Source organism: Larus michahellis, chromosome 9 (genome assembly GCF_964199755.1).
Source record: "Larus michahellis chromosome 9, bLarMic1.1, whole genome shotgun sequence".
NCBI classification, from domain to species: Eukaryota; Metazoa; Chordata; class Aves; order Charadriiformes; family Laridae; genus Larus; species Larus michahellis.
This window is the reverse complement of record NC_133904.1, coordinates 51,299,772-51,324,767: the sequence shown is the minus strand read 5'-3', so window position 1 is coordinate 51,324,767 and position 24,996 is coordinate 51,299,772. Positions and strand designations below refer to the sequence as shown.

General features: G+C 57.0%; 1 protein-coding gene across 8 annotated transcripts; it reads right to left on the bottom strand.

The window, feature by feature from the left end:
- Positions 1 to 41: 41 nt before the first annotated feature.
- On the bottom strand, positions 42 to 24,019 carry PHKA1 (phosphorylase kinase regulatory subunit alpha 1). Of its 8 annotated transcripts, none has more exons than XM_074601686.1 (33): positions 23,877 to 24,018; positions 23,552 to 23,710; positions 22,990 to 23,037; positions 22,262 to 22,430; positions 21,818 to 21,900; positions 21,529 to 21,609; positions 20,999 to 21,097; positions 20,738 to 20,884; positions 20,360 to 20,413; positions 18,619 to 18,741; positions 18,408 to 18,503; positions 17,666 to 17,773; positions 17,384 to 17,462; positions 16,803 to 16,937; positions 15,637 to 15,746; positions 14,829 to 14,973; positions 13,794 to 13,872; positions 13,214 to 13,389; positions 11,314 to 11,490; positions 10,808 to 10,902; positions 10,469 to 10,608; positions 10,186 to 10,342; positions 9,939 to 10,018; positions 9,660 to 9,738; positions 9,443 to 9,572; positions 8,966 to 9,067; positions 8,438 to 8,553; positions 8,072 to 8,110; positions 6,937 to 6,981; positions 6,536 to 6,706; positions 5,956 to 6,009; positions 5,614 to 5,814; positions 42 to 5,348 (listed from the first exon to the last, which is right to left on the bottom strand). In XM_074601686.1, exons 1-33 carry the CDS (start codon positions 23,952 to 23,954, stop codon positions 5,175 to 5,177), a joined length of 3,729 nt encoding a protein of 1,242 aa, XP_074457787.1. In that variant the 5' UTR covers positions 23,955 to 24,018; the 3' UTR covers positions 42 to 5,174. The 8 variants fall into 8 exon arrangements, 6 of the variants coding, with proteins under 6 accessions (XP_074457787.1, XP_074457789.1, XP_074457790.1 ...); XM_074601688.1 differs by having other exon boundaries at positions 13,310 to 13,389; XR_012589162.1 differs by having other exon boundaries at positions 43 to 5,348; positions 6,536 to 6,735.
- Positions 24,020 to 24,996: the final 977 nt, after the last annotated feature.

Sequence of the window (24,996 nt, the reverse complement as noted above, 5' to 3'; positions counted from 1 at the left end):
CCCGCCCCGTCCCGCCCGGCGAGGAAAGCAGGGCGCACACTCACCCTACGAGACATTTTATTGGGGGTCCCCACCGCCCGCAGCTCGTGGGGGTGGACTGTCTTTAAAAATGTAACAATGGTCACTAAGAAAGGCCGGAGGCCTACACCCACCCCCCGCCCCGCGCGAGAGGGAGCAGCCCCGTGCCCCGCCCCAGACGGGCTGTCCCGGTTTGAGGCCCAAACCACGTCGGGACCCCGCTGGCTCCCAAACCGCCTTCCTGCCGGTATTCTCGGGACGGAGGGAGCAGCGGGGTGGGGGCTGCAGCCCCCTCTGCCTGGGGCAGAGTTCACCAGGCCTGGAAGAATCATCAGGCAACAATTACAGAATATCAGCTACCTCAGGATGCAGCGCTGAGAGACAACCCATGGACTTAACCTGGCTTTAAGGAGATCACAAAACACGCCGAGGGGAGCTGCTCCGGAGCCGGCCTGATCCGCAGCGGAGCAGCAGGTCTCGGCCCACAGAGCCACGGCAGCCCCCACACCCATAAAAGCAGCCTGGGGAGTGGAAGCGAGCAGGAGCACAGTGACCAGAGCGGGCAACCAGAGCGGGCAACCAGAGCGCGGCGCAGCACGGCATGTGGGAAGGGGACAGTGACACTGCCAGCTCCAGGTGCGGCCTTCACCCTCCTCAGGAGCTGAGCTGTGGTACCCACCCAGCAGAAAGTCGTGTCCCCTGCACTCGCCAGGATGGATGCGGCAGCCCAGACACAGCTCCCATGAAAACATGCAGCCACCCAGGTTTTGGGCTGCAGGGAGTGCCAGAGCCCGTCACTGATGACAGATGGCAGCAGTGAGAATAGCAGTGTGAGGTGGCACCAGGGGGACGATCTGCTCAGTGTGGTGGCAAAGGAACCGTAGGAAGTAGAAAGGCTAAGGAGCATCAGGGAGTCTCAGAAAGAGAGACTGCTAGAACCATGTGCTGCCCTCCCCGAGACAGAAATGGGAACAACCACCAGGAAAAACCCAAGATAAAAAGGATCCTGTATCCTCCCCCCACCAGGCTGAAGGCAACAGCTTAAATGAGAGGGAAGGGAGGCAAGTCCATGCTTGGGGCAGCAGGTGAACCTCCCCCCTTGCCTGCCTCGCCTTCCCAGGCGCCTCTGTACAACAGGTACGAGGCGCTAGATGTGCAATACCACCCAATGAATGTTGATGTAGATGACAGTCCATCTTCACCAGAGGTGCTACCAAGGTCAGAAAGGCTGAGCCCCGTATCACGGCCACCTCCACCAGGAAGAAAAGACAGGTTATAGTTGTAGGTGACTCTCAGAATTCTAAGGGGAACCGAGGGTCCGATATGCTGGCCAGATCCTCCTCAGGGAAGTCTGCTGCCTCCCTGGGGCCCAGGTTAAGGATATCACTAGGAAACCTCCTAGCCTGGTATGGCCCTTGGACTATTACCCGCTGCTACTCTTACACGTAGGTGGCCACAATGCCAAGGAAGCCACAATGCCAAGTGATAGTCCAAGTGGATCAAAAGAGATTTTTGGGCTTTGGGATGGCTGGTAAGGGAATCTGGAGCACAGGTTGTTTTTTCCTCTCAGAACAGATTGTGTCTGTCTGTTTCTTCCAGTGTTGTTGATGATGGGCAACAACATTGGAAGAAACAGACAGACCCAGTCTATTAATATGTGGCTCCGTGGCTGGTTATTACCACCACAGTTTTGCGTTTTTCAATAATGGGATGGCCTATACAGCACCAGGCTTCCTGCTGTCAGATGGGCTTCACCTTTCTGAAAGGGGGAAGGGGGTCTTTGTTCACGAGCTAGCGGGGCTCATTGACAGAGCTTTAAACTAGGCTTGAAAGGGGAGGGGGATAATATTAGGCTTGCCCGTGACAAGCTGTAGAATGACACACCAAGATTAGAGGGACGGGGTGCCAGTGAGGGCCCTGAGCCTGTTGCTGCAGGCAATCCAGGAGACTCCTGGAGCGCATCGAGGATAACTTCTTCAGCCAGGTAACAGACAGCCCCACCAGAGGAGATATGATACTGGACCTGATTGTCACCAACGCAAGTGAGCTAATCGGTGACATCAAGATTGGAGGCAGCCTGGGCTGCAGTGATCATGCACTGTTAGAGTTCGCAGTCGTGAGAGATATGAGTCAAGGGAAGAGTAAAGTCAGGACCCTGAATTTTAAGAAAGCAAAATTCCAGCTCTTCAAGGAGTCAGTGAATAGGACCCTCTGGGAAACTGCCCTCAGGGACATGGGAGCAGAACAGAGCTGGCAGATCTTTAAGGATACTTTCCATAGAGCGCAAGAGCTCGCAATCCCCAAATGTAAGAAATCACGAAAAGAGGGCAAGAGAGCGGCATGGCTGAGTTGAGGCCTGCTGCTCAAACTAAAGGGCAAGAAGGAAATGCACAGGCAGTGGAAGCAAGGACAGGTATCCTGGGAAGAGTATAGGGACATTTCCTGGTTGTGTAGGGATGGAGTCAAGAAGGCCAAGGCGCAGCTGGAGCTGAACTTGGCAAGGGACACAAAGAATAACAAGGGCTTCTACAGGTATGTCAGCCAGAAAAGGAAGGTCAAACAAAGCATACCCCAGCAATGAGCGCGACCATGTCAAACTGGAAAGAACAGAAGAGAAGGCTGATGTACTCAAAAACTTTTTTGCCTCAGTCTTCACTGGCAACCTCTCTCCCCACACCTCTTGAGTGTATGGACCACAAGGCAGGGACTGGGGGAGCAAAGTCCCTCCCACTGTAAGAGATCAGGTTTATGACCACCTGAGGAACCTGAACATATAGAAATTTATGGGACCTGATGAGATGCATCACAAAGTCCTGAAGGAATTGGCTGATGTAGTTGCCAAGCCACTCTCCATTATATCTGAAAAGCCATGACAGTCAAGGGAAGTCCTCAGTGACTAGAAGGGAAACATCACACACATTTTTAAAAAGGGTAGAAAGGAGGACCCTGGAAACTACTGACCTGTCAGCCTCAACTCTGTGCCTGGGAAGACTATGGAACAGGTCCTCCTGGAAGCTATGCTAAGGCACATGGAGAACAGAAAGGTGGTTCGAGATAGTGAGCATGGCTTCATCAAGGGCAACCCCTGCCTGACCAACCTAGTGGCCTTCTATGATGGAGTGACTACATCAGCGGACAAGGGAAGATGTTGTCTACCTGGACTTCTGTAAGGCCTTTGACATGGTCCCCCACAACATCCTTCTCTCTAAATTGGAGAGGTAAAGATTTGATGGGTGGACTGTTTGGTGGATGAGGAATTGGTTGGATGGTTGCATCCAGAGGGTAGTGGTCAACAGCTCAAAGTCCACATGGAGATTGGTGACAAGTGGTGTCCCTCAGGGGTGCATAGTGGGACAAGTACACTTCAATATCTTTATCAGTGACATAGACAGTATGATCAAGTGCACTCTCAGCAAGTTTGCAGATGATACCAAACCGAGTGGTGCACTTGATGTGCCTGAGGAACGGGATGCCACCCAGAGGGACCTGGACAGGCTCAAGAAGCGGGCCCATGTGAACCTCATGAGGTTCAACAAGGCCAAGTGCAAGGTCCTGCACTGGGGTCAGGGCAAGCCCCGGTATCAACACAAGCCAGGGGATGAAGGGGTTGGGGGTACTGAGGGGTAAAAAACTGGACATGAGCTGGCAATGTGCGCTGGCAGCCCAGAAAGCCCCCTGCAGCCTGGGCTCATCCCCAGCATGGGCAGCAAGGCGAGGGAGGGGATTCTGCCCCTCTGCTCTGCTCTGGGGAGAACCCCCCTGCAGTGCTGCCTCCAGCTCTGGGGCACCAACATCAGAAGGACATGGACCTGCTGGAGTGGGACCAGAGGAGGCCACAGAGATGCTGCGAGGGCTGGAGCGCCTCCACTGTGAGGACAGGCTGAGAGAGCTGGGGGGGTTCAGCCTGGAGAAGAGAAGGCTCCAGAGAGACCTTATTGCAGCCTTCCATGACTTAAAGGGGGCTACAGGAAGGATGGGGACAAACCTTCTAGCAGGGCCTGTTGTGATAGGACAAGGCTAATGGTTTTAAACTAAAAAAGGGTACCTTTAGGCTAGATATAAGGATGGAATTTTTTACACTGAGGGTGGTGAAGGACTGGCACAGGTTGGTCAGAGAGGTGGTAGATACCCCATCCCTGGAAACATTTAAGGTCAGGTTGGATGGCGCTCTGAGCAAAGTGGTCTAGTGGAAGGTGACCCTGCTCACTGCGGAGGGGTTCAACTAGATGGCCTTTAAAGGTCCACTCCAACTCAAACCATTCTATTATTCTGTAACTCCATTCCCACCACCACTTTCTGATGGGTGTGCCTGATCCACATCAGTTGGAACTGCTTCACAGGGCCTGTATCAACTCAGGAACCTGTGACTTAACCATCAGCGACACTGCCAGAGATGGAGCAGATGGCACAGAGGGGCTGCCACCAACATCCCTCAGCCAGCCAGAAGCCCTGTGCTCACAGCTTAAAGGTAACAGGTATCTGTTCCCACCTTGGGATGCTCCTGGCTCCCGCAGCCTCCCCAGCTGTGCACACAGGACCCCTGAGGGAGACTTGATGGGCTGCCTGCTTCCAAGCAGCACAGCTGTGGCCAGGCTGGACTGGTTTCATTTTAGGTGTGCTGGGAGAGACTCAGGTGGCATTCCCCGTTCCTCTAACAAAGCTTTTCCGTTAGGAGCAGGAAGAGCAAGGGCTCCAGCCTACACTAGTATAAACCCTGTGGATTTGGAATAAAAAGCAGCACAAAACAGGTTAAAAACCTCAAATCTGCTGGAGGCAGGGAGAGTGCGAGCTGGCCAGGGAGTGCTGCAGTGCCAAGCACACACGCCTGGTGAGGGGGACCCTCAAACACAGGCCCCTCTGGGGGTGATGGCTCAGGAGGAGCCGTGCAGGCAGACACTACTAACACAAGCAGGCTTCAAAGCTCAACCTTTCCCTGCCATCCCTTGCTCCACAGGCTGCACGCAGGCACAGGTCAGCTTAGCGCGTGTGCCTCCTGCGGAGCTTCTTGGGAGAGCTGCTCACCCACCAAGAGGCCAGGACTGGGAGGAGAGATGGCCATGCAGGCTGCCTGCAAACTAGCCTAATGCCCATCTTTAAAAGCTGTATGAAACAATCCTCCCGCAGCATCTGCAAACTGGGGAGAGGAGCTGTGAGAGCTACTGCATGGAGCAGCCGTCGGTGGGCAGGAAGTCGTAGACATACATGGCCACCGACTTGGACAGGTAGGTCATGGTGCCGAATCGACCACTCGGTGCACTGTCGTACAATAGGCTGCAGATGCCTGTTGCAGGATCTCTCTCCAGCATGTGGTCATCAGCACCCAGGGCTTTCTGGAGAGGAGAGGAGAAAGGCAGCGTTAGGAATAAGGGCAGCCCCTTCACCAGCTTCTATCCCAAGCATCCTCCATTGCACTCACAGGGTGACACATAGATGGTGAGCAGTGGGAGGAGGACACTACAGCTTTTCTGTGCCCCATGAACACAATGGGAACAACAGACGGGACCCTCCAGGTGGGTGAACCCTGAATAGCTATGCGGAACGCATGCAGCAGCCCTGGGTGTAGGCAGTGGCCTCTGTGTGAGGCCTGGACCCTACCTGCTCCTCATAAAAGAGGTCGTTGGCTGTCTGCAAGATCTTTTCCACAGCTATGATGCCACCGATGGTGTGCACCTCCATGTCCACCAGCATGGTGAGCACTAAGATAGCCTCCACCAGCAGCTGCCTGTACTCTGGCTGGGGCACACGGTTGAGGACCGACTCCACATGCACAGCAAACTTAATTTCCCCTGGGGTCATCTGTAAGGAGGGAGAAAGAAATGCATCTAGAGCACTGTACCACCAGCACAACTCTTGAGCTACGCTGAGCACTCGCCAAGGGCAACCCAGCGCCCAACACAAACCCACCTGCCCTGTTTCCCCTTCACATAAACCTCCTACCTCTCTGGTTGTTGAAGAGGGGAGAACAAAGCCCTCCACGGAGAGGCCATGGCACTGCAGAACAAGAAGGAGTGACCATGGTTATAGCCTGGAGAAGCACTGTGGTAAGACACGTAGGTCCAGCCCACCAGCTCACTCCTAACTGAGCACTGGTGCGTGCCGCCCACACACCTCAGCTCCACCTCCTAACTCATTGCATAGCATCACTCCTTTCCCATCAGTTCATCACCACCAGAGCCCTCCCGCACACAGCATGGGGCTCTGCTCCCTGGCTTACCATGCCAAGGACAAGCTGTGTCCAGAGTTGCTTCAGCTGTTGCTCCAGCCCTGTAAAGCACCTGAGCAGACCTAGCACCCCTCTGCAATGGTCGGCATAGTATGAGGTAGGTCCTACGTGCCTACAAGGCAGCTCCAGCTCTTCTCCAGCTTTCCAGGGCCAGCTGCAGGCCTTGTCCATAAAGCACGTATCTACACAACACTGGGGACCAGCCCCAGGTGCCCAAGTCCTTCTGGCAAGGCTGGTGCCCGGGACCACAGACTCACATGCATGAAGAAGAGCCAAGCCAGATATCCAGCTCACCTTCTGCAGGACCTTCCAGACCTTCTGGTAGAAGCCCACAGGGACACGGTTGAGGGCCCCATCCAGCCGCCGTCTCCGCTGCCACTGGCCCTGGCGGCTGTCCTTATTGCCCTGGTCTTCCAGCATGCTTGAAAAGGAGCCCTTGCCCAGCAGCTCTGTGTGCCCAGTGGACTGGGCAGACAAAACAAGGACAACAGAGACTGCTGCAAAGTTAAATACCCTACAAGAACACAGCCTGCTGCTGCTGCCCAAGAGTTTGTGTTCACCCAGCCTGGTTCCCAGGGCAGAGCTGCCACCCCCTGCCCCCAGCAAAGCCCACCCTGCAGCCCTAGCTCACTGCAGCACCCCCCGGAGCACAGACAGGACAGACCCCATGCGTGCAGCCAATAAACACAGGTTACCAGAGAGGACTTTAGGTCGGCATCCCCGGACTGCAAACTGAGGGGCTGAAGGAGAAAGGGAGAGACAAAAATCAGACTGTGCCAGAGCAGGGCAACCATCATGGCAAGCAGAGCAGCAGTAGCATGGACCAAGCTCAGGTCATGGGGCATTTATCCCAGGGGCTGCAGTTAGCTGGAGACTGAGAGGCAGTTTCGAAAGGCGAGCTGTGGAAATTATCACATTAGTATCAGAGGGGAAGGACTGCGCCAGGGCACGGAGCAGCTGTGGGGCCCCACATGCCCATGCTGCAGCAGCAGCAGGCTCATGCCAGTCAGCACACAGGAGCAGGGCTGCTACTGCTCTGTTGACTGCTGGCACGGGCAGGGATTTAGTCTCAGACAGATTGGAGGGCCAGCAGCAAGGTCGCTGCCTGTGGACAACCCTCCTCACCACATACGTGGTCCCTCTGTGATGACAGACTTCACGCTACAGCAGGTTGGCCATAAACGTGCTGCATCAGCCTGGGCCTTGCAGGCCCCATCTCAGAGGGCTCAGGACTCCTCCTGGACACATATCAGGCACCGGAGAAGGTCCTTGTCATTTGTAGCTGGGCAGGAGCCTCTTGCCCCAAAGAAGGAATAGCTGGGGAGGCTACATGCAGGATCCAGTGATTACCAGTGACCTGCCTGCAGGGATACTGCTCGCCATGGCACTGCAAACATCATGCCATCCCACTCAGCAAGTTTTTGTGGGTATAATGGGATCTATTCAGCCATAGCAGCTATGGAGCACAGCTCCCAGCTGGTTGTAATGCCAGTACACCCACGGCTTAGAGAAGCCTTCCTCCCAGCCAGTCCAAACACGGCTGGTTCCACTCAGAGAGGAGCTCCCCGAAGGCTGTGGGGCAGTGCTAGCCCTGGGCCCGCACAGCATATTAAGCAATGCCAACCTCTTCCCAGGGAGCCAGCCTTCTTCCACAATCCTGAACAGAAAAACCACGAGCCTGCTGAGAGGGGAAACCAGCTAATTGCTGCAGCAGCTCACTCAGCGGGTTTGTTTAAGAAAGCTCATGAACTCATGCATGTTCGGAAGCTGCCCTGGTGCGTGGCATAAGGGATAAAAGCTGAGGCTGCAGGAGGACAACAGTGGCTTCACCTTACTCCCAGTCAGAGACTGCCTACGCTTATCCAATTGCTGCAAGAGAAGAAGGAAATGAGGTTTCTGCTGCTGGAAGAGACCCACCAGGACACCAGCCATGCCTGGGACACTGCATGGTCCTCCCCACCCCTGCACCTTCTCAAGAGCCCCTGTGCTGCACTTCCAGAGCAACCCCCACTAACAGATTTACCCCAATTCTCCCCCCAGGGCAGGACTGGAGCCAAAAGAAGCTCCTGGAAGCAGCTGTAGGCTCTCTAAAGCCCAGGAGCGAGCTCCCTCCTGCTCTCCCATCAATCCTGCCTGTCCTGTAGCTGCTTGTCACCCACAAAACTGGCAGCAGCAGCCTGCACCACCTGCCCTCACCTGTTTGATCTCACTTTTCAGCCTGACGATGCCGGCACGCTCAGGTTTGGTGGCCCCGACAGCCCCCACCTCACAGATGGAGACAGCGGTGGTGAGCGATGAGTCGACTGATCGCACTGGAAGGGAAGAGAGGTCCAGAGTGGGTACCATAGCTGAGGGCATGGACGTCCCGTGTCACTGCTCAGGCACTGGTACCTCTGCACGCGTTTGCCCTCTATCCCAACCAGCATCAGAGATCCATGAGCATAGCACAGAACTGCTTCAGTTCAGGCCTGACCGGGCCAAGTGCCAAACTAAGCAAAGCCCCAGTAGCCACAGGACTTGGCTTGATCCACAGAAATTGGCTCAGCACCACCCTGCTGAAGAGCACAGCTTCTCGATGGACCACTGCAGTGCAGAAGCAGCTGTGCTGGACATGCAGGAGGACAGGGACAACGCCACAGCTAGGAACACGTGGAGCTGGCCATGCTCCACACCAGGACTCTGCTTTGCCCAGAGATGCTCTCGCCACCCTGCCAAGAGACTCACCACTCCTTTCCACCCCAAACTCCTTGCCGGAGAGAATGTGGTAGAGGAGGCTCTTCATGTCTGACGGGCTTAGATTCATCAGGTTCTCGGTGGCTTCTCCAGCTGGAGAGAACAAAGTTTGGTGGTTGCACCCTGCTTCACAGCCCTCTTGGGACATTTCTACCCTACACCCCACTCAGTTAGCAGGGGAAGCACTGGTACAGGAGCTCATCCTCCAAGGACATACACTAACTCCAGGTGCTGCCTACAACAGAGACTCTTCCCCATGCCAGCCCAACACATGCCTGAATAGAGACTGCAGTGAAATCACCTGTCTGTGCTGCCCAAGAGAGTCCTAGCTGCAGACCCTGACACTTTCATGCAGGGTCTCATCCTGGCACTGAGCTGCCCATTTTTAACAGCACTTCTTCCTGGCTGACAAGGCCCCAAGCACCGCAGCATCCACCCCAGCCAGGGTACTATCCCTGCTGCATGTACCTGAGCAGCGCAGGGAGTGTGCCAGCTCTGTTGCCATCACCTGGATGATGAGCCCAATGCGGATGCGGAACATCTCAGCGAAGAGTGCGGGTTGTGTGCGCATGTACATGGCCAAGTACACCATGATCTCCTGGAAGGCAAGAGGCAGATCACCCCACTGCTGCTCGCCAAGGCAGGCGCCCAGCTGTGGGGTCCCCCACTGCCCCGGCTCCCTCACCTGGGTGAGGATGGACACACTGAGGTTTTTCTCGCTGGCTTCATCAATGAGGCGAACAAGGTCCTCGTAGGGGATTGGGCTGGAGAGGGAATGAACGGCAGAGCAGGTGAGAGGCAGCAGAGCAAGCCCTGCATCTCTCCTGGTCTGTACAGCTCAGAGAGCAGAGATAGAGCCTGGGGACAGACACCCAGAGCTGCTCCTGCCCACAGACTCCAGAGCAGCGGGCTCACATCCAGCCTCAGCCCAGCACGCGTGGGGAGGGAGAGGTGCCACACTCACGCGGAGATTGTCTTCTCACGTGGCTCTGGGGGCAGCCCCACCGTCAAGTGCTTCTGGTGAGACAGGAGGTCAGTGCAGGCCTGGGGACAGAAAGGGTCACCCCAGGCATCACCAACAGCTCGGGGTTTGGGGCCTCAGCACAAGGCAGAGGGAGACAGCACTGATGCAGCTACAATTTGCCTGCCCGCTCTGCTGACTCCTGTCCGACAGGCCTCAGCCCACTAGAGACTGGCTGCATAGTTGTTACCTCATCCAAAGCTTCCACCTTCTTCTTGAGGATGCCAGAGATGTAGCGGATCAGTGCCCACTGGCGTGTGTCCCCCACGCGCACGTACAACTCTGTGAGGAGCTCCTTGACCGTGGGGCCAGGCTTGCTGTCAAGCCCTGTGTGCCACTCAGGCCCCCTGCAGTAAAGGGGATGCCGGGTTCTAGCCAGGAATTTGCCCTGTGGCAGCTCCCTGGCAGCCCCGAGGCTTTGTGGGTTGGCTCTCTCTGCTCAGTGAGCCAGCAGGACTAGGAGCTCATCGTACTTGAGGATGTGGAGCATGTAGAGGATGTCTGCCTGCTCCTGCAGTGTGGGGCAGATGCGCAGCTGGTCCACCAGTGCCTTGCAGTCCACATTGCCATCCTCATCACGGGGCAGGTTCATCTCTGCATAGAGCGTGTGACTCTGGAGGAAGACCCACAATCCTGGTTAGCACCACCAGCACCCCGCACCAAGTACAGTCTGCTTATAGAGCCAAGGTCATTTACCCATGGATTTTTCCCCTGCGAAACCCCAAGCCTTCCCCGTGCAGCCCCACAAGAACCCTCCATCGCCAGCTGAAAGGATGGCACTGCTTGGCCAGTCTGGGAGGGACAGGGCTCACCTTGCCATCCATGTCGTGCTGGTGGGGTGAACTCAGCAGCTTAACTGACTGCTGGGATGCCTGGAAGATCTTGCTGGGGACATACAACCCAACATCTAAAAGAAAGCCAAGGTTGGTGCACGCTTCTCAACCCCAACAACCACTGTTGTGCCCCAAAACACCTCACATGTGACAGTCTGCTCCCTCAGCAGCCCCTGCAGAGAAGCTGGCTGTGGGAGAAGCAGCCCCTGCACACTCAGTTAGAGGAATGCCATGGGGAGCTGCCATCCCTTATTGTTCAGCAGTTTCCATGAGGACTGCACAGGCACCAACTCCAAGACACTCCATGGCCAGGACTGACATGATGGACACAATGTGCCTTTTCCCAGGCAAAGGCTGGGTTGCTCTGCAGCCCATGGCATGCTCCCCTGGGGACCCCAGCATTGCACAGCTGGGAAAGCTCCCAAAGCACCTCAGCCTCAGCCCCAGGCTGGAGCAAAGATGCTGAGGGTGCTGGAATTACTCACTCTGGACATGTAAGTCCTTGGCCTTGGACGCCAGGGACACGAGGTCACGGGTGGTGTGGACTGCAGCCCGGAAGCGGCTCAGCCCTCCCCGCTGGGCGGTGGGAGGGAGGTTCGACTGGGGAACCGTGCGCTGCAGCAGGTGGTCCAAGTACTGAGCAACCTCGTCGTATGTGTCCTCTGGAAGGGGAGTCAGAAGAGGGCGGGTTCAGCTGCTTTGTGCTGGGGCACCCCCGGGCCCTAGGGAGCTCCCCAGCTGTGCCTCGGCGAGGGCAAAGCTTTGCTGTCTGCACAAAGCGACAATGCAGCGCTACTGCCAGCAGCCAGATGGACAGCAACGGCAGCCAGGCTCACAAAGCTCGGCAGCCATGGCAGCCCTTTCCTGCACCACTCTGCTGCCTGGGACACTGGCTGCCAGCTGGAGACAAACTGGGGCTCCCTCCGAGTCCCACCTGGACAAAGGAAGTGATGGGGCTGCAGCATGCTTGCTCCAAGCCTGCGCAAGGACAGTGGGGTCTGCTCAAACCCCACGGTGAAACCCTTGCACTCCACTCCTCCAGCAAAGAAAGGAAGGCATAGCCAGGGGCAGCCTGTCCAAGCAGAGACCTCTTAGGAGACCCCAGCACAGCAAGGGCCTCATCCCAGCAGAAGTCCAGCACAGGAGCAAGGCAGGGTGGGTTCTGCAACAGTTATTTCTAATTAGAAATTACCAGTTATTTCTAATTAGGAGTTAGAGGAGAAGTTACAGCTCCTGCCTTGCTCTTTGCCCAGCCTCCAGCAGCTTGCATTGCTCCCAGTCCACATCAGGAGTGTCAGAGCCACCACTCGCTAACTGCTCGTAGAGGAGGGTAGTCAGAGAGGTCTATGCTCAGCTGGGGAAAAACAGCGCTGCCCAGCAGTGAGGGGGATGCCCTGGGCAGGAGATGCCCCATGCCAAGACAATGCACTACAATGCAGAGCTGTTGATGCTCTTCCAGTCAGTGGGCCAGGGTAAAGCCTTGCTGCTCTCCAGCGTCTGCCCCAGGAGATGAGCTGCTGACTGCGGCTCAGGCCGATAGCATGGCATTCCCTTTCCACACCTGGTAGGGATGCCTCATGCCAGCACCTGTGACCACAGGCAAAGCGAGAAGAGGGCAAGAGAAACAAGTATTCTGAGTCACAGCAGTGCAAACATTGGCTATAGGAGCAGCAGAGGCAGAGCAGACTGATGGGAAGGCTGGGAAGATGACCAACACCAGGTCACGCAGGAGGAGGACGTACCCCAACCTGCTTGCAAGGGGAGGAGCAAAACTTGCAGCCCACCACGGTCCCAGGACAAGGTGAGTCCATCACGCTGTGATGGGCCAAGGCCCTCTCAGGCACCCTACCCACAGCAGCTCTGCCCAGGAAGTGTCAAAGGCTTCGGGCAAACAACACTTAAAGACTGCCTGGGGACTCAGTGGCTCTTCCCCACCATCTCGTGCGCTGTACCATCACTTTCTGTGCCGACACTTGTGCACCAAAGATCGTCAGCCAAATCTCCGAAGCGGAGGCAGGATGCCGAGCCTTTGTCTCTTCCCCACGCAAAAGCCTACAGAGGTTGGAGCAGCTCATTCCGGAGTGCTCTCCATGCTCTCCAACGCCATGTCCCCCCGTCTCAGCCCCGTCTGGCTGGGAAACCCCTCTGGCCAGGAGGCTACAACAGCTGCATCAGCTCACCCAGTCCCACCCCACTGGTGTCACCATGAGCGTCACCCACAGAAGGTTAATTGATGGAGAGTCAGATGGGAACAGAAACATGGTGAAAATCCAAGTGTATGAAGAGCACAGTGGCAGACACTGGCAGGGAGGTTGGGTGTTACGGGTTTACGGTTCAGTTTGGCATTTGCCATGCCACAGAAGTGACTGGCCTGTTCCCCCTTACCATCCTCTGCTATCTGCAAGCCATGCAGCCACTCCTCGGCGTCTAGCTCCTCAAAGCTGTCAATGCTGAGCTCGTAACTCTTGGTAAAGACCTTACCCTCTGGCCCAGGGTCCATAAAGCTGAGGTGCGTTCGGCATGATGTTGTCAGGAACTCCGACAACTTACCCGTCTGGATCCTGGGCGAGAGGAGGGGAGGTCACACAAAGAGGAAGGGGGAGGCAATACCCTTGGCTTTGCCTCCTGGATCCAGGCCAGGCTTAGATGCCAAGGAGCGTACACATGCCCCAGTGCCTACTTTAGCTGCCTGCAACTCCTCCAGTCACAGGTGGGCATGGACGGGCTGCCCAAAAGCTATTAGAGGGATCCTGCAGCCATAAGTTTAATGGCATGAAGAGATATACCCTCTCTTGCATCTTCTCTGTTGGGACTGTAGCCCTGGGATGCACTTACAGCCTAGCACACCCCAATGTATCCTTCACAGCTTGTTCCCCATCAGCCCCAGCTCACGACCAGGAGGTACCCTCATAACCATGCTCTCAGAGGCCACCAGCCCTCCTGTACCCCAGGAAGCTACACTCACCTTGCGCCACCGAAATACCCATCCTGCAGCTTCCGCAGCGTTGCCAGCACTGTGGGGTGCACGCTGCTGCCAGTTTCATCTGTTGGGGACAGAGACACAGGCAGTCAGGCTCTCCTGCTCAAACAGGCTCCCAGAAGGTAACACAGGGCCAGGTGGGCATTCAGACACACAAAGTACTATGACATCGGCCAAACCCTTGCTTTGGGGGGCACAGCCAGGCTGTGGCACCAAAAGCACCACCCAAAAAGAGAAATTCAGGACTGTTCAGGCTGGATTCCAGCCAAGTCAGGCCAAGACACACTCCAGGCTCCTGGGATTTCACCTTGGGCTGAAGCCGACAGTACCAGACAGCAGGACCCAAACTGCCCCCTGCTCTGTCCCTGGCTTTCACACAAGGCAGCAGAGGGGGTGCTGCTGTCAGGGGCAGAAGACACCACAGGAAAGGGGATACTCAAGATGCTAAGGGAATTTCAAGTACACAAGGAAAGCCAAAGAGGCCTGAAAGCAACACAGAGCCCCTTCCCTACACCAGCCTCATGGGGAAGCTGTGAGCTGCTCCAGAGCAGCCAGTTTTGATCTGTGCCATTGCGCAGCTCTCTGCTCCTTCTGGTTTGCTGTTCTCCCCTCCCTGTTGTCTAGGAAAGTCTTTAGCAGGTTGTTAGTCTTAGTGAAGAGTCAAGATGCAGGAAGAGCCCGAGAACACTTTTACAGGGGGATTATTTTTTTGGTCCTGCTCCCAAAAGGCCTCCCAACAAGCCCAGCTGCCTGGAGACTGAATACCTCCATGCCAGCAAACATCCCTTGAGCTGCAGGCACTAGTGCTTGGCAGGCAGCCCCTCTATCTGCCAGGACAGCTGCCAACTCAGTGTGGCCCCTTTGAGCGGTAAGCATTTTACAGGACACTACTGGCTGTTCCAGCTCCACCGTGTCCCCGTTACCAAGATGGCCCCATATCTGCCCACCCTCTTCCTCCTGCAGAGGCTGCTTCCCAGGACTGCTCTAGCCAAATGCTTTGTGAGGCCGGAGGATCTATACCGAGCATGGTGTGGGAGATGGGGAAGGTGATGGTTGGCCGCCCAGTCATCCTCCAGCGGCTGCAGAGGTACGAGAGGTCCGTCCTCAGCATCTCCACAATCATCTTGTTGTCAAGAGCCAGGTAGAACTGCTGCTGGTCTATGAACTGTGAGGACAACAGGAGACATGAGTGGCCCTTCCTGCAGCCACCAGGTCCCCTTGGTGCCACCCACATCTTCCTACTGGTACTCAGCCAGGCCAGCCAGACAGCGCACCCAGGGGAGATGCTCCTTTGCACCCACAGCTGATCCCACCTCACCCGGTACGTGCCAGTACAGTCTAGCAAGGGACCCTCAACCCCAGGGCAGCTACTGGCCACCAGCGACTACAAGGAGCTAACAGTATAGCTCAGCAGCAGCATCACCCAGGCCCCGCACAGGTGGTCCATGCTGTGACTATCCCAAGCAAATACGCACTTCCCACAGCACTAGGCTCACAACCCTGCTCATCCCTGCACCATGCTAGACAGACGGATCCCTGTCCTGCCAACAGCCTCCTCCTCGTGTCCTTGTCACAGTGAGCAAAGGGATTTTCACCCAACACATATCATCAGAAGGCTGAAACCATCTCCCCCCAGCATGCACACAGCCAGGACCACCAACTCCGCTGCTTCACACCATGGAGCTGGGGCTGCTCTGCCCTCCCAGACTGTTCAGAGGGTGTTGAGCCACCCCTGAGAATAACTCGAGTGCTCAAGCCAGTGGAGAAACCTCCTGCCCAGCTCCAGATTGCTCGACAGCTGCAAATGAGCCCGTGCAATGCTACCCACCTGTGGGGTAAAGGTAAAGATGTTCTTCCTGATTTTGTAGAGCTTGGAGGTCCCAAGGACGCCCATGTGCCGGTAGGGCCGACCCGTCAGGCACATCTGCTTGTTGCGGCCTACAGGACAGAAGGAGGAGGTTTTAGTGCAAGCCTCTTCACAAAAGGGGATGTAGCAGCAGAGACAGGCCCCAGTGCTACCAGGCAGGAGGAAAACATTGGTTTATGGTCAGGGTACCCCAGAACCCTGTGTTGAGCTGGCACAGCTCTAAGGACAGTGATAATCTGTCCCCCAGCCCCATCCAGGGAGCTACAGACACCCAGGCCATTCCCAGGGACTGTTGCTGAAACAGGGACATACAGCCCGTCCTGACCTCCGCAACGTGCCACACCTCCAGGGTCTCTGGGGATGTTCCCCCCTGCACAGGGCCATCCCGCCAAAGCTGACAGCTCTATCAGTGTTCCCATTGCTCCTGGATTACTCCCAGAGCCCAAGACGGTGCAGCAGCAGCATTACCCCTTGGTCATGTCAGCCCTGGCAGCTGCCAGGCTATTCCCCTGCTCCCTTTGCCCATGTCACACTTGGCCTTTTGGTGGCTTAAATTAGCCAGCGCGTGCAGCCTACGGTAGATCAGGTTTCTCCTTGGCCCAAGCTCGGTCTCCAGCTCCTGCACAACAAGCCCCATGCCCAAGGGGTTGCAGTGTCAGGGAATGAGTGTGCAGAGCTCTGGAGCACACTGTCCCCTCATGCTCAGCCCTGCCAACCCTCGAACAACAGCCGTCCCACCTGAGCTACAGGATCTCTCAGCCAGGGACTGCCAGACTGTAGTCTGGCTTGCCCCCACATTGAGATCTGGGTACAGGAACAAAAGTTTGCTCCTGCCACCCCAGGTCTGTCCTACATGGATCAGAGCCCCTGCCTGTCCCTAGGGCAACTGTGAAACTGCAAAGCCAAAGCTTCATGCCTTTCAGAATCGCCCTGAACAGCACTGCCTGCCACCCCAGCTCCCCTTGTGCAGAAGTAGTTTTACCAGGCCCAGGCATGGGTGGCAGAGCCCTCAACAGTCAAGCAGGCAGCAGCAGGGCAGGACATTAGCATCTATAAGCAGGAGTGCCAGGGGATGGGACAGACTGTTCTGCACCCCCTTCGCTGAAGGAGCAGGGAGCCCAGCTCACCCAGGCGGGCATAGATGTGGCTGAGGATGCGGGCAGGCTGCACTCTGATGGGGTAGACCTCTGCCACAGTCTCCACGTCGATGTTCTCCTTCCTCAGGATAGCTTTGATCGCCTCTGTCTCTGCCAGGATGCATACTGTAGAGAGAGGAGGACAGGCTCAGTATGGCAGGGGCACAAGGGTGTGACAGCACTACGCCTGGCCTTTGTGGACACATACAAGGTGCCACAGCAGGTAGAGGCAGCTGTCTGGGGTCCCTTTGGGAACGAGTTCTCACTGCAGAGGTCTGCCTTGCTCCTCCTAACACTCTACACCGAAGCTTTCCCTGCCAAGTGGCAGGAGGACAGGACAGTTTTCAACTTCTCTGCAGAGGAGACTGTAGCAGATTATATTTCTCTGGGGTAATGCAAGGTGGAGTGGAAGAACTTGCACCACATCTTATACCCACCTTGACAGGGCTGAGATCTGGCTGCACCAGCCGCCAACCAGCAGCACCACCCCAGAGCCACCCCGTGAATTCTGCATGGGCAGAGTCCCCAGACCTGCCAGGCACAAGGGTTTCAGACCAGTCCCTTTCCCTCACCTTGGACCACCACATCAGGCTTGGGAACAGTTGCAAATCGGCGGTTGAGGGGATCTATTTCACCGGGAGCTAGAAACCCCTGAGGAAAAAGAGGTATGAGGAGATGAACATTTAATGGACTGGGTAGAACAGGTGATGCTTACAAACAATCCCCCTTTAAGAAGTCCTGGAGGACGGAGGTGACAACTTCCCCATGGCAGGTGGCTCAGGGTGGCAGCATTTGCCCTTTCAGAGCTCAGAGCCTGGCCCCACAGCCCTCCCCATCACCAGGGGTGGCCATACCTCGGCCATCAGGCAGCCCAGGATGTAGAGGGACTGCCCCCACATGAGTGGCAGCTTGCCCATGGGTATCCTGTCCACAGTGTGGGGCTTCCTGTATTCCTCATCCACCTGGAAGGCAAGCCAGGAGGTCAGGGAGGGATCCAGAGACACAGGATGCTGAAGGAAGCATCATCATTGCATTTTGAAGTCCAGCACTTTAAGGCTTAAAAAAAGAGCCTATGAAAGCATTTGCCACAAAGGGTCAAAAATATCCTGGCTACATTCTTCCCTTCTTCTCGTGATTGCCCCAGGTACCCACAAAAGACAACAGATCAGCTGCTCAGACTGAGTTTGAATTACCAACACGGGCCATCCCATGGAACGACTGACATACCCCAGGAGCACTGGGGTGATGCTCTCGGATGCTGGTGGGGAGAGCCTGAGCACCAGGAGGCTGTTGCTCTCTGCTCAAGCCCACACAAACACTCTCACCACTGAACGGGAGCTCAGCACAACCCCCTCATCTCAGGTCCACACGTCCTGAGCTCTCAGAGGACGCTGACTCCAGCAGTTTCTTTATACAACATGATTTTATAACAGCTCCAATCCATGTTGTTGTTTTGTGTTGTTTGTTTTTTTTAAACACAGGGTTTCCATGCACTACATGTGTTGCTTTACTAACAATTTGTGTTAATAAGCAATTAAAATCCAACTATCTGGTAATGAGCCATTCCCACTCCCACCATAGCTCAGGACCACTCACCTTATCCGGTGGGACACTGTACAGCTCTGGTACCAGGCGCACCCCATTCTTCCCCTTGATGAGAACCCCCTCAAGGGCTTCCCGGTACTCCTGCACCTGAGGAGAGAAGGGAGGGGATCTGCCCCAGTCATGGTTCCCTGCATCATTCCCCCGCACACTTCCCTTGCCAGGGACTTCTTTCCACCAGCCTGGCAGGTCCTGCCTCCCTTACCTGCTCCATGTTTCCACTGAAAATCCCATCAATGATCAAATATGCCCAGAAGAGAGGCCACTCACACTCGATGTTCTCAAACAGCTTCAGCTCAGCAGGTTCATAGTAGAGACGGTTGGGGTCCTGCAGGGAGGGTGTGACAGCAAGGCAAGTGGTGGGTGGCAGGATCCCCTCAAACTGACAGGACTCTTACTCCCCCCAAGGCCCAAGCCTCAAATACCCTCTCTGTCTTCCTCTGCAGATGATGGCTGAGACAGAGCCGAAAAGCAGTTTCACCTCCAGGCTGTGTCTTTTCCAAGACACCCCCTCCCAAGCCCCCTGCACTGATGCTGAAGGGCCTCACCCTTCCTGGGCAAAGGGAGCCTACGCAGTCCCCAGAAGAGCACCCCAGAGCCTCGTACAACAGTCCCCCTCGCTGCACTGGGGACACCTGCTTCCCCATCACCTTGCCTTCTCTGCCCCAGCCCCTCAGCGCTTGCCTCCTCAGGCATCACCAGGCTGGCCCAGCAGGGTGCGAGGGCCTGGGCTGGTCATGCGGGGACAGAGAGCAGGGTTCCTCCTGACATTTGGTGTAACTGTGAGGCTGTCACGTGGCATGAGGTCAGGATGGAGAGCTGCTTTTGCCAAATCCTCCCACACCAGATGTGCATGGTATGGTGCCCCAAGGGACCCATGCTCAATCCTCCCTACTAACTGCTTTAACTCTTTTTGCTACAGAGAGGGGAGAGAGCTGGCCTTAGCAGACTGCCAGGCCGAGAGGACAGGAGGGACAAAGGGAGCAGATGTTCTCTATAGTGCCTGCACACCAGACACAAGCTCCCAAACTCCCGTTTGACTCCAACCAGCTGCAGTGCCTCTGCAGGCAACACCGCCCTTCCCATGCCTCGCAGCTCCCCAGAAGTAAGCCACAGCTTTGCTGCTGGCAAAGCTCATGAGCGCTAAGAAAGTCAGACTGGAGATGCTGCTGCTTTTCTCTGGCTCTGGAGAGATGCAGCCACACACGTTGCCTATTATGGTCAGGTCTGAAGAGGCAGAGCAGAGGAAAAAAATTCAGAAGCACTCATGCCCAGAGGAGCCCCACCAGATTATGGGCCCAACAGCCAGTGACGATTTAAGAGCCTCCGAGTACCGTGTCCTGGTTCTGTGGTTATCAAATGCGACTGTTCCCTAGAAAATTTTCCTGTTTTCTCTCCCCAGAGCAGTAGAATAAAGTCTCCACATGCTCCACTGCGAGCCAAGTGTGGCAGTACACAAGCTGCCTGCTGTGCCAGCAGAGGCAGAAGCAGCTTTGTGACCTCCAGTACTGCTGCAGAGCCAAGCCTGTCCGGAAGCAGCACTGCACAGTCACCTCCACAGGCCTCCAGCCCTCACTCAGGGCTTGTGCAGCCCTGGGAGAGCCAGGGAAAGAGCCCACCTCCGCAGGGCTCCCACACAGGGCAGTGGTCCCATCTTCCCCCAGCCTAAGAGATACACAACACCACCAGGTCTCAGATGCAGGCAGATACAGCCTCTGCCTATCTGCTATGGGTGTGGGTTGGATATACCATCTCTGCAATGGGCTCTGGCACTTTCAGAAGCCTTGTCCAGGCCTGTGACTGCCTGGGGCTACTCAGGGCTCTCATCTTCCCAGTGCTCCCCACCACAGCCCTTGTGCTGCACCTGGGGGAGCTGAAAATGCAACCCAGGGCAGCTGCTGCTTTGCACTCAAGTTCTGGCAGGTAGCTGGGCTGGGTACACTTACCTCTTTGGGGGTCCTGTACCCATCCCGGAGGAAGCGGCAGCAGCCATAGCGCCCCTGGAAAGGAGGGAAAAGAGGTGCTGAGCAGGAAGCACAGCATGAGATACCTTGTACCATCAATGCAGAAACACGGGCGGGGGATATCCTCTGGCCAAATACCCCCTCACTCGCTCGCCTCATGTTCAGACACTACGATCACAGCCTAGGGCCACAGCACATAGGACTGTTTCTTTTGCACACCCCTGCCACAGGTCACAGAGACTGGGAGAGAACATGCCCCAGCACCCCCTCCCCAAACCTGTTTTTTGGGGGAAAAGGGCTACAACAGTTTGGCCTGCAGCTGTCTCCTGGGCAGGGCGAGACAAGGGCAGAGCCACTCACCTGCAGCTTTGTGATGATCTCTTGCTTGGTGATTTCCACCAGTTCACTGTCCTCCACAGCAAACGCTGGGTAGGAGATGACAGAGAGCACGCTGGCGTCCACCTCCTTGGATGTGGAGGCCCTGGGCAGCATCGAGTGGAGGATGGACTGGGCGAAGGGGAGGGAGAGGTGGTTAGGTTGCCAGCCTGGGCGTCATTCACACCGCAGCCCCAGCAGATCACAGTTCAACCTGCAATGGTGTAAAGCCTGCATGGCTCTCACCTGGCAGTGCTGCACCTCATCAGACAGCACCCGTATCACCGACTGCGGGCCTCCCTTTGCTCCAAAGAGATCCAGCTCATCCAGTGCCTCCAGGGCAGCCTGCAAGCAGGGTGAGACTCAAAGCAACAAGTCCTCCACCATGCTGCTCATCTCTAAGAGCTCTTACCCCATGCCAGCCACTCTGTGTAACACACTGCCCAAATGTAAATAAATTTAAACCCTGCTGTGGCTGCAGAGCACCCTGATCAGAATGTGACCACATCTACAAAGCCACAGGTAGCCAGAAATCAACAGGACCCTGGACATTTTTGCCACATACCCCAATTAATTTCTCACTCCCAGTTCAGGCAAAACTCAGGCAAGAAGGGCACATTTTATCCCAGCACAGAAGGAGAAAGGTCTGCCAGGAACCTATCACTGCCTAGGGCACTGAGCCTCAATAGTTCAACGTGCCCAGCCTTCCCTGTAAAAAAGCAGCACAGGCCCACTGGCACTCCCTGGCACCCACCCAGCACCTCTCCCTGCCTCACCTTGGCCATGCCGATAGAGCTAGCATTCAACTCGGTGATGCCCTGGTTCGTCTTGTCCCCACGCTCCCATATCCCGAAGTCCTGTGCGGAGGCAGCAGCACGTTGGAGCAGGCAGCAGTTCACAGCACACCCAGAAAGCCTTTGAGTCCCACCCATCGGTGGTGCTCCCAGCAGATACCGTGGGACTCTGTCTGCCAGGGCTCAGGAGGGACCCACAGCTGGCCCTAGATACCAGCCCACCACCTGCACCCCCAGGGCATGCTCCCCTTCCCCAGCATGGGCTACCCACCGCAGTTTTGTAGGCTGCTTCAATGTAGAACACTAGGTTCTGAATAAAGTTGACTTCATCCAGGCTGTGAATTATGTGGAGGCCTGAAGCAGTGTGAGAAATTCACATTAGTGGCTCCAAGCCCACAGGCATCCCTAGGAAGAGGCTGCAGTAACCCAGGCCAGACCCCTTCTCCTCACTGCACGCCTGCCCCATGGGAGCCATGCCCTGCCTGGCTCCCATCCCCACTCCCACCCTGCTATGGCAGCTCTGGGGCTTCAGGCAAACGGGTGCTCTTAGAGAGATGGACATCGAGAGGTGCAAATCCACCTCAGGTGCTGTGAGCATAAGAAAACAGTGAGGTCAGGGAGGCCATCACAGCAGCCTGGCACCCAGACCAAGAACGTGGAGAGCCCTGGAGATCAGCACACTCAAAGCTGAAATGGCATCCCCCAGCAGCATCACCTGAGGCTGTCATTTGCGCCAGCATGAGCAGGTAGAGGGAGGTGGCATCCATCTGTAGGTGACCCCACTCGTGGTCCCCCACCACGGTGGCACAGGTGTGGGTGTTGTACTTGGCATGCAGGCAGTCCCTGGTGCTCTGGCTGTACTTGAATGCCTCCACTTTGTCTACCTTGAGAAGGACAAGGAGATGCAGGGGTTCATCAAACCCTGTCTCCAGAGAGGCCTGGCAGCCAAGGGATGCTCCACACTTTTAGCCCAGCATGTGGAGCCGTGCCTGGCAGGGCAGAAACCCTACGGCCCCCGGGCTAAGCCCCTCCACACAGCAAGGCAGTGAGTGCAGGCTCATGTGCCACCCTAGTGCAGGGCTGCAGCCATAGAGGGCCCACAGCCACAGCTGAACCAGCCACTGCTGAACTGCGTGGACAGAAAAGGGTCAACCCAAATGCCCTCAGGGAGAAGAGCTGCAGAGTCTCAGCGCCAGACAGACCACAAGACAGGGAGCAGCTGGCAAAGGCTCCGCTGGCCACCAGCCCAAGCACTGGGACTTCCATCACACCACGGACAGATGCCAAGACAGAGCTTATTTCAAGACTCGCTGGAAGGGGGCCTTCCCTCTGCTTGTCAGGAAAGGCTGGGGAAAGCTGGCACTGCTAGGACTGACCGTCTTTGCGGCAGAGCTGGGCCTTAAGGAGACCACTCAACTCTCGGAGGCGTTTTCCAGACCCTACCTGTCTCATCATGCACTGAAGCAGCCCCCGCATCAGCTTCACCACGCTCTGCAGGAACAAGGAAAACAGCCTTGTTAATCCCCATGCAGCCAAGAGAAGCCCTGACTCAGGATATCAGCTGGCCACTGACCTTTGCAGGGCTCCGGCATCTGTAACCGGAGCCCTTGCTCATATTTCCATGGCCCCTACTCCCTCGGTGACAGCAGAGGAAAGCAAGATTTCTTGGCCTGCCATGGAGGCCGAGCTGCTCTGCTGTGCAGGGGGAGGACAGAGCTGCAGAATGCAGCTCCCCAGCCCCTGGGAGAAGGACTGTCTCCCCAGATCACCCCAGAGCCAGAGGGCTGGATCCTCTGGCTGTGCTCTAGGAAGAGCAGGCTCTGACATCCCTTGCTACTGCTCCCTGTGCCTGGGGACAGCCCTGTCCCCATCCTCACTGCATAGCCTCCCATCACCTTTTGGCTCCAAAAGCAAACCAGCTGGGAGGTGACGGCCGGCTCCCTGGTATCACTGGCCATGCCGGGACGGTCGGCACAGGCCCTCCCTCCTGCCGACTCCCTCCTACCTGCTCCAGCTCGTAGGCCTTGGCCTTGTCCTCGTCGCGGTCGGCGTTTTTGCGGTAGGCCAGGCCCAGCCCCCAGACAGCCAGGATGCTGTAGACGTTGTCCCGGACCCAGGCATCCCGGTGGTCGGCGCTGGCGGGGAGCAGGCCCGTCACCGCGTCCTGCCGAGGGGAGACACACCGAGGGGCCGCGGCCCCTTTTCCCTGTTAACTCCGCCCGTCCCGGCCTGCGGGGTCAGCCGGCGGCTTCCCAGGGCCCGGCGGGGCGCATCGGGGCCCGCAGTGAGGAGAATCCCGGCCCCCCCGCGCCTCCCGGCAGGTCCCGCACCTGGTGCCGGAGGATGGTCTGCTGCACCAGCCGCGCATACCCATCCAGCCGCACGCCCGAGTTGCTCCGGCTACGCATGGCGCCGGCGGCGACAGACACCGACGCTACGGGACGGGACGGGACGGGACGGGACGGGACCGCCCCGCCCCGCCCCGCCCCGCCCCGCCCCGCCCCGCCCCGGGTCCTGGCAGCACCGCCGCCCCACTCCGCCCCGAGGCGCCGCCCGCTCTCTGGCGCCCCCAACGCTGCCCCGAGCACCGCAACAGTTTTGCAGCGGCCTCTCCGTCCCCGCTGCCCCGCCATCCTCGCCGCCGGCGGCGGCCCCAGTCTGCGGAGCGCTCACTACCGAGCCGCTAGGACCCGCCGCCATGGCGGACACGGGAGGGGGTGCGCGACGGGAGGGCGTCGGACAGCGCCTCCTGCCGGGCGGAGGCCGCGCAGCGCTGCGGACGGACACGGACAGAGGCGTGGGTTTGCACCTACGGACGGACACATGGACACACGGACACACGCGTGGGTGCAGGGACGGACACGCGTGTGGGTGTGCACCTACGGATGGACGGATGGACACACGGACACACATATGGGTGTGCACCTACGGATGGACACATGGACACACATGTGGGTTTGCACCTGCGGACAGACACACGGACACATGCATGGGTGCAGGGACAAACATGCGTGTCGGTGTGCACCTACGGATGGACACACGAGTGGGTGTGGGATTGTACAGACAGACACATGGACACATGTGCCAGTGCATGCGTACGGATGGACACATGGACATGCATGCTGGTGTGGGTGTGTGGGCAGACACACAGACATGCAAACGGACAGAGAGAGACATGGATGTGTGCATGGGTGTGGGCACACACAGAGGCACAGGTGTGCACACATGTATGCACATACCACTGTGCGCACATGCACGCACACACCTGCCTGCACAGGCACACATGTACAGGCCGGCAGACCCATGTGTGCACACACACACCCATGCACACACGTGTACACACCTGCACATACACACTCTTGCACTTCCATGTGTACACAGCACACATACACATGTGGCACATGCAGTCACACATATACACACACGCAGACAGGAATACATGCACGTGCA

Excerpts from the sequence above, each read along its gene's own strand:
- PHKA1 (XM_074601686.1), bottom strand. The coding sequence starts at position 23,954 with ATGCGTAGCCGGAGCAACTCGGGCGTGCGGCTGGATGGGTATGCGCGG. Across the intron at positions 23,038-23,551 it reads AGGCCTACGAGCTGGAGCAG|AGCGTGGTGAAGCTGATGCG; the intron begins GTAGGAGGGAGT and ends TTGTTCCTGCAG. Across the intron at positions 21,901-22,261 it reads GGCGCAAATGACAGCCTCAG|GCCTCCACATAATTCACAGC; the intron begins GTGATGCTGCTG and ends ACACTGCTTCAG.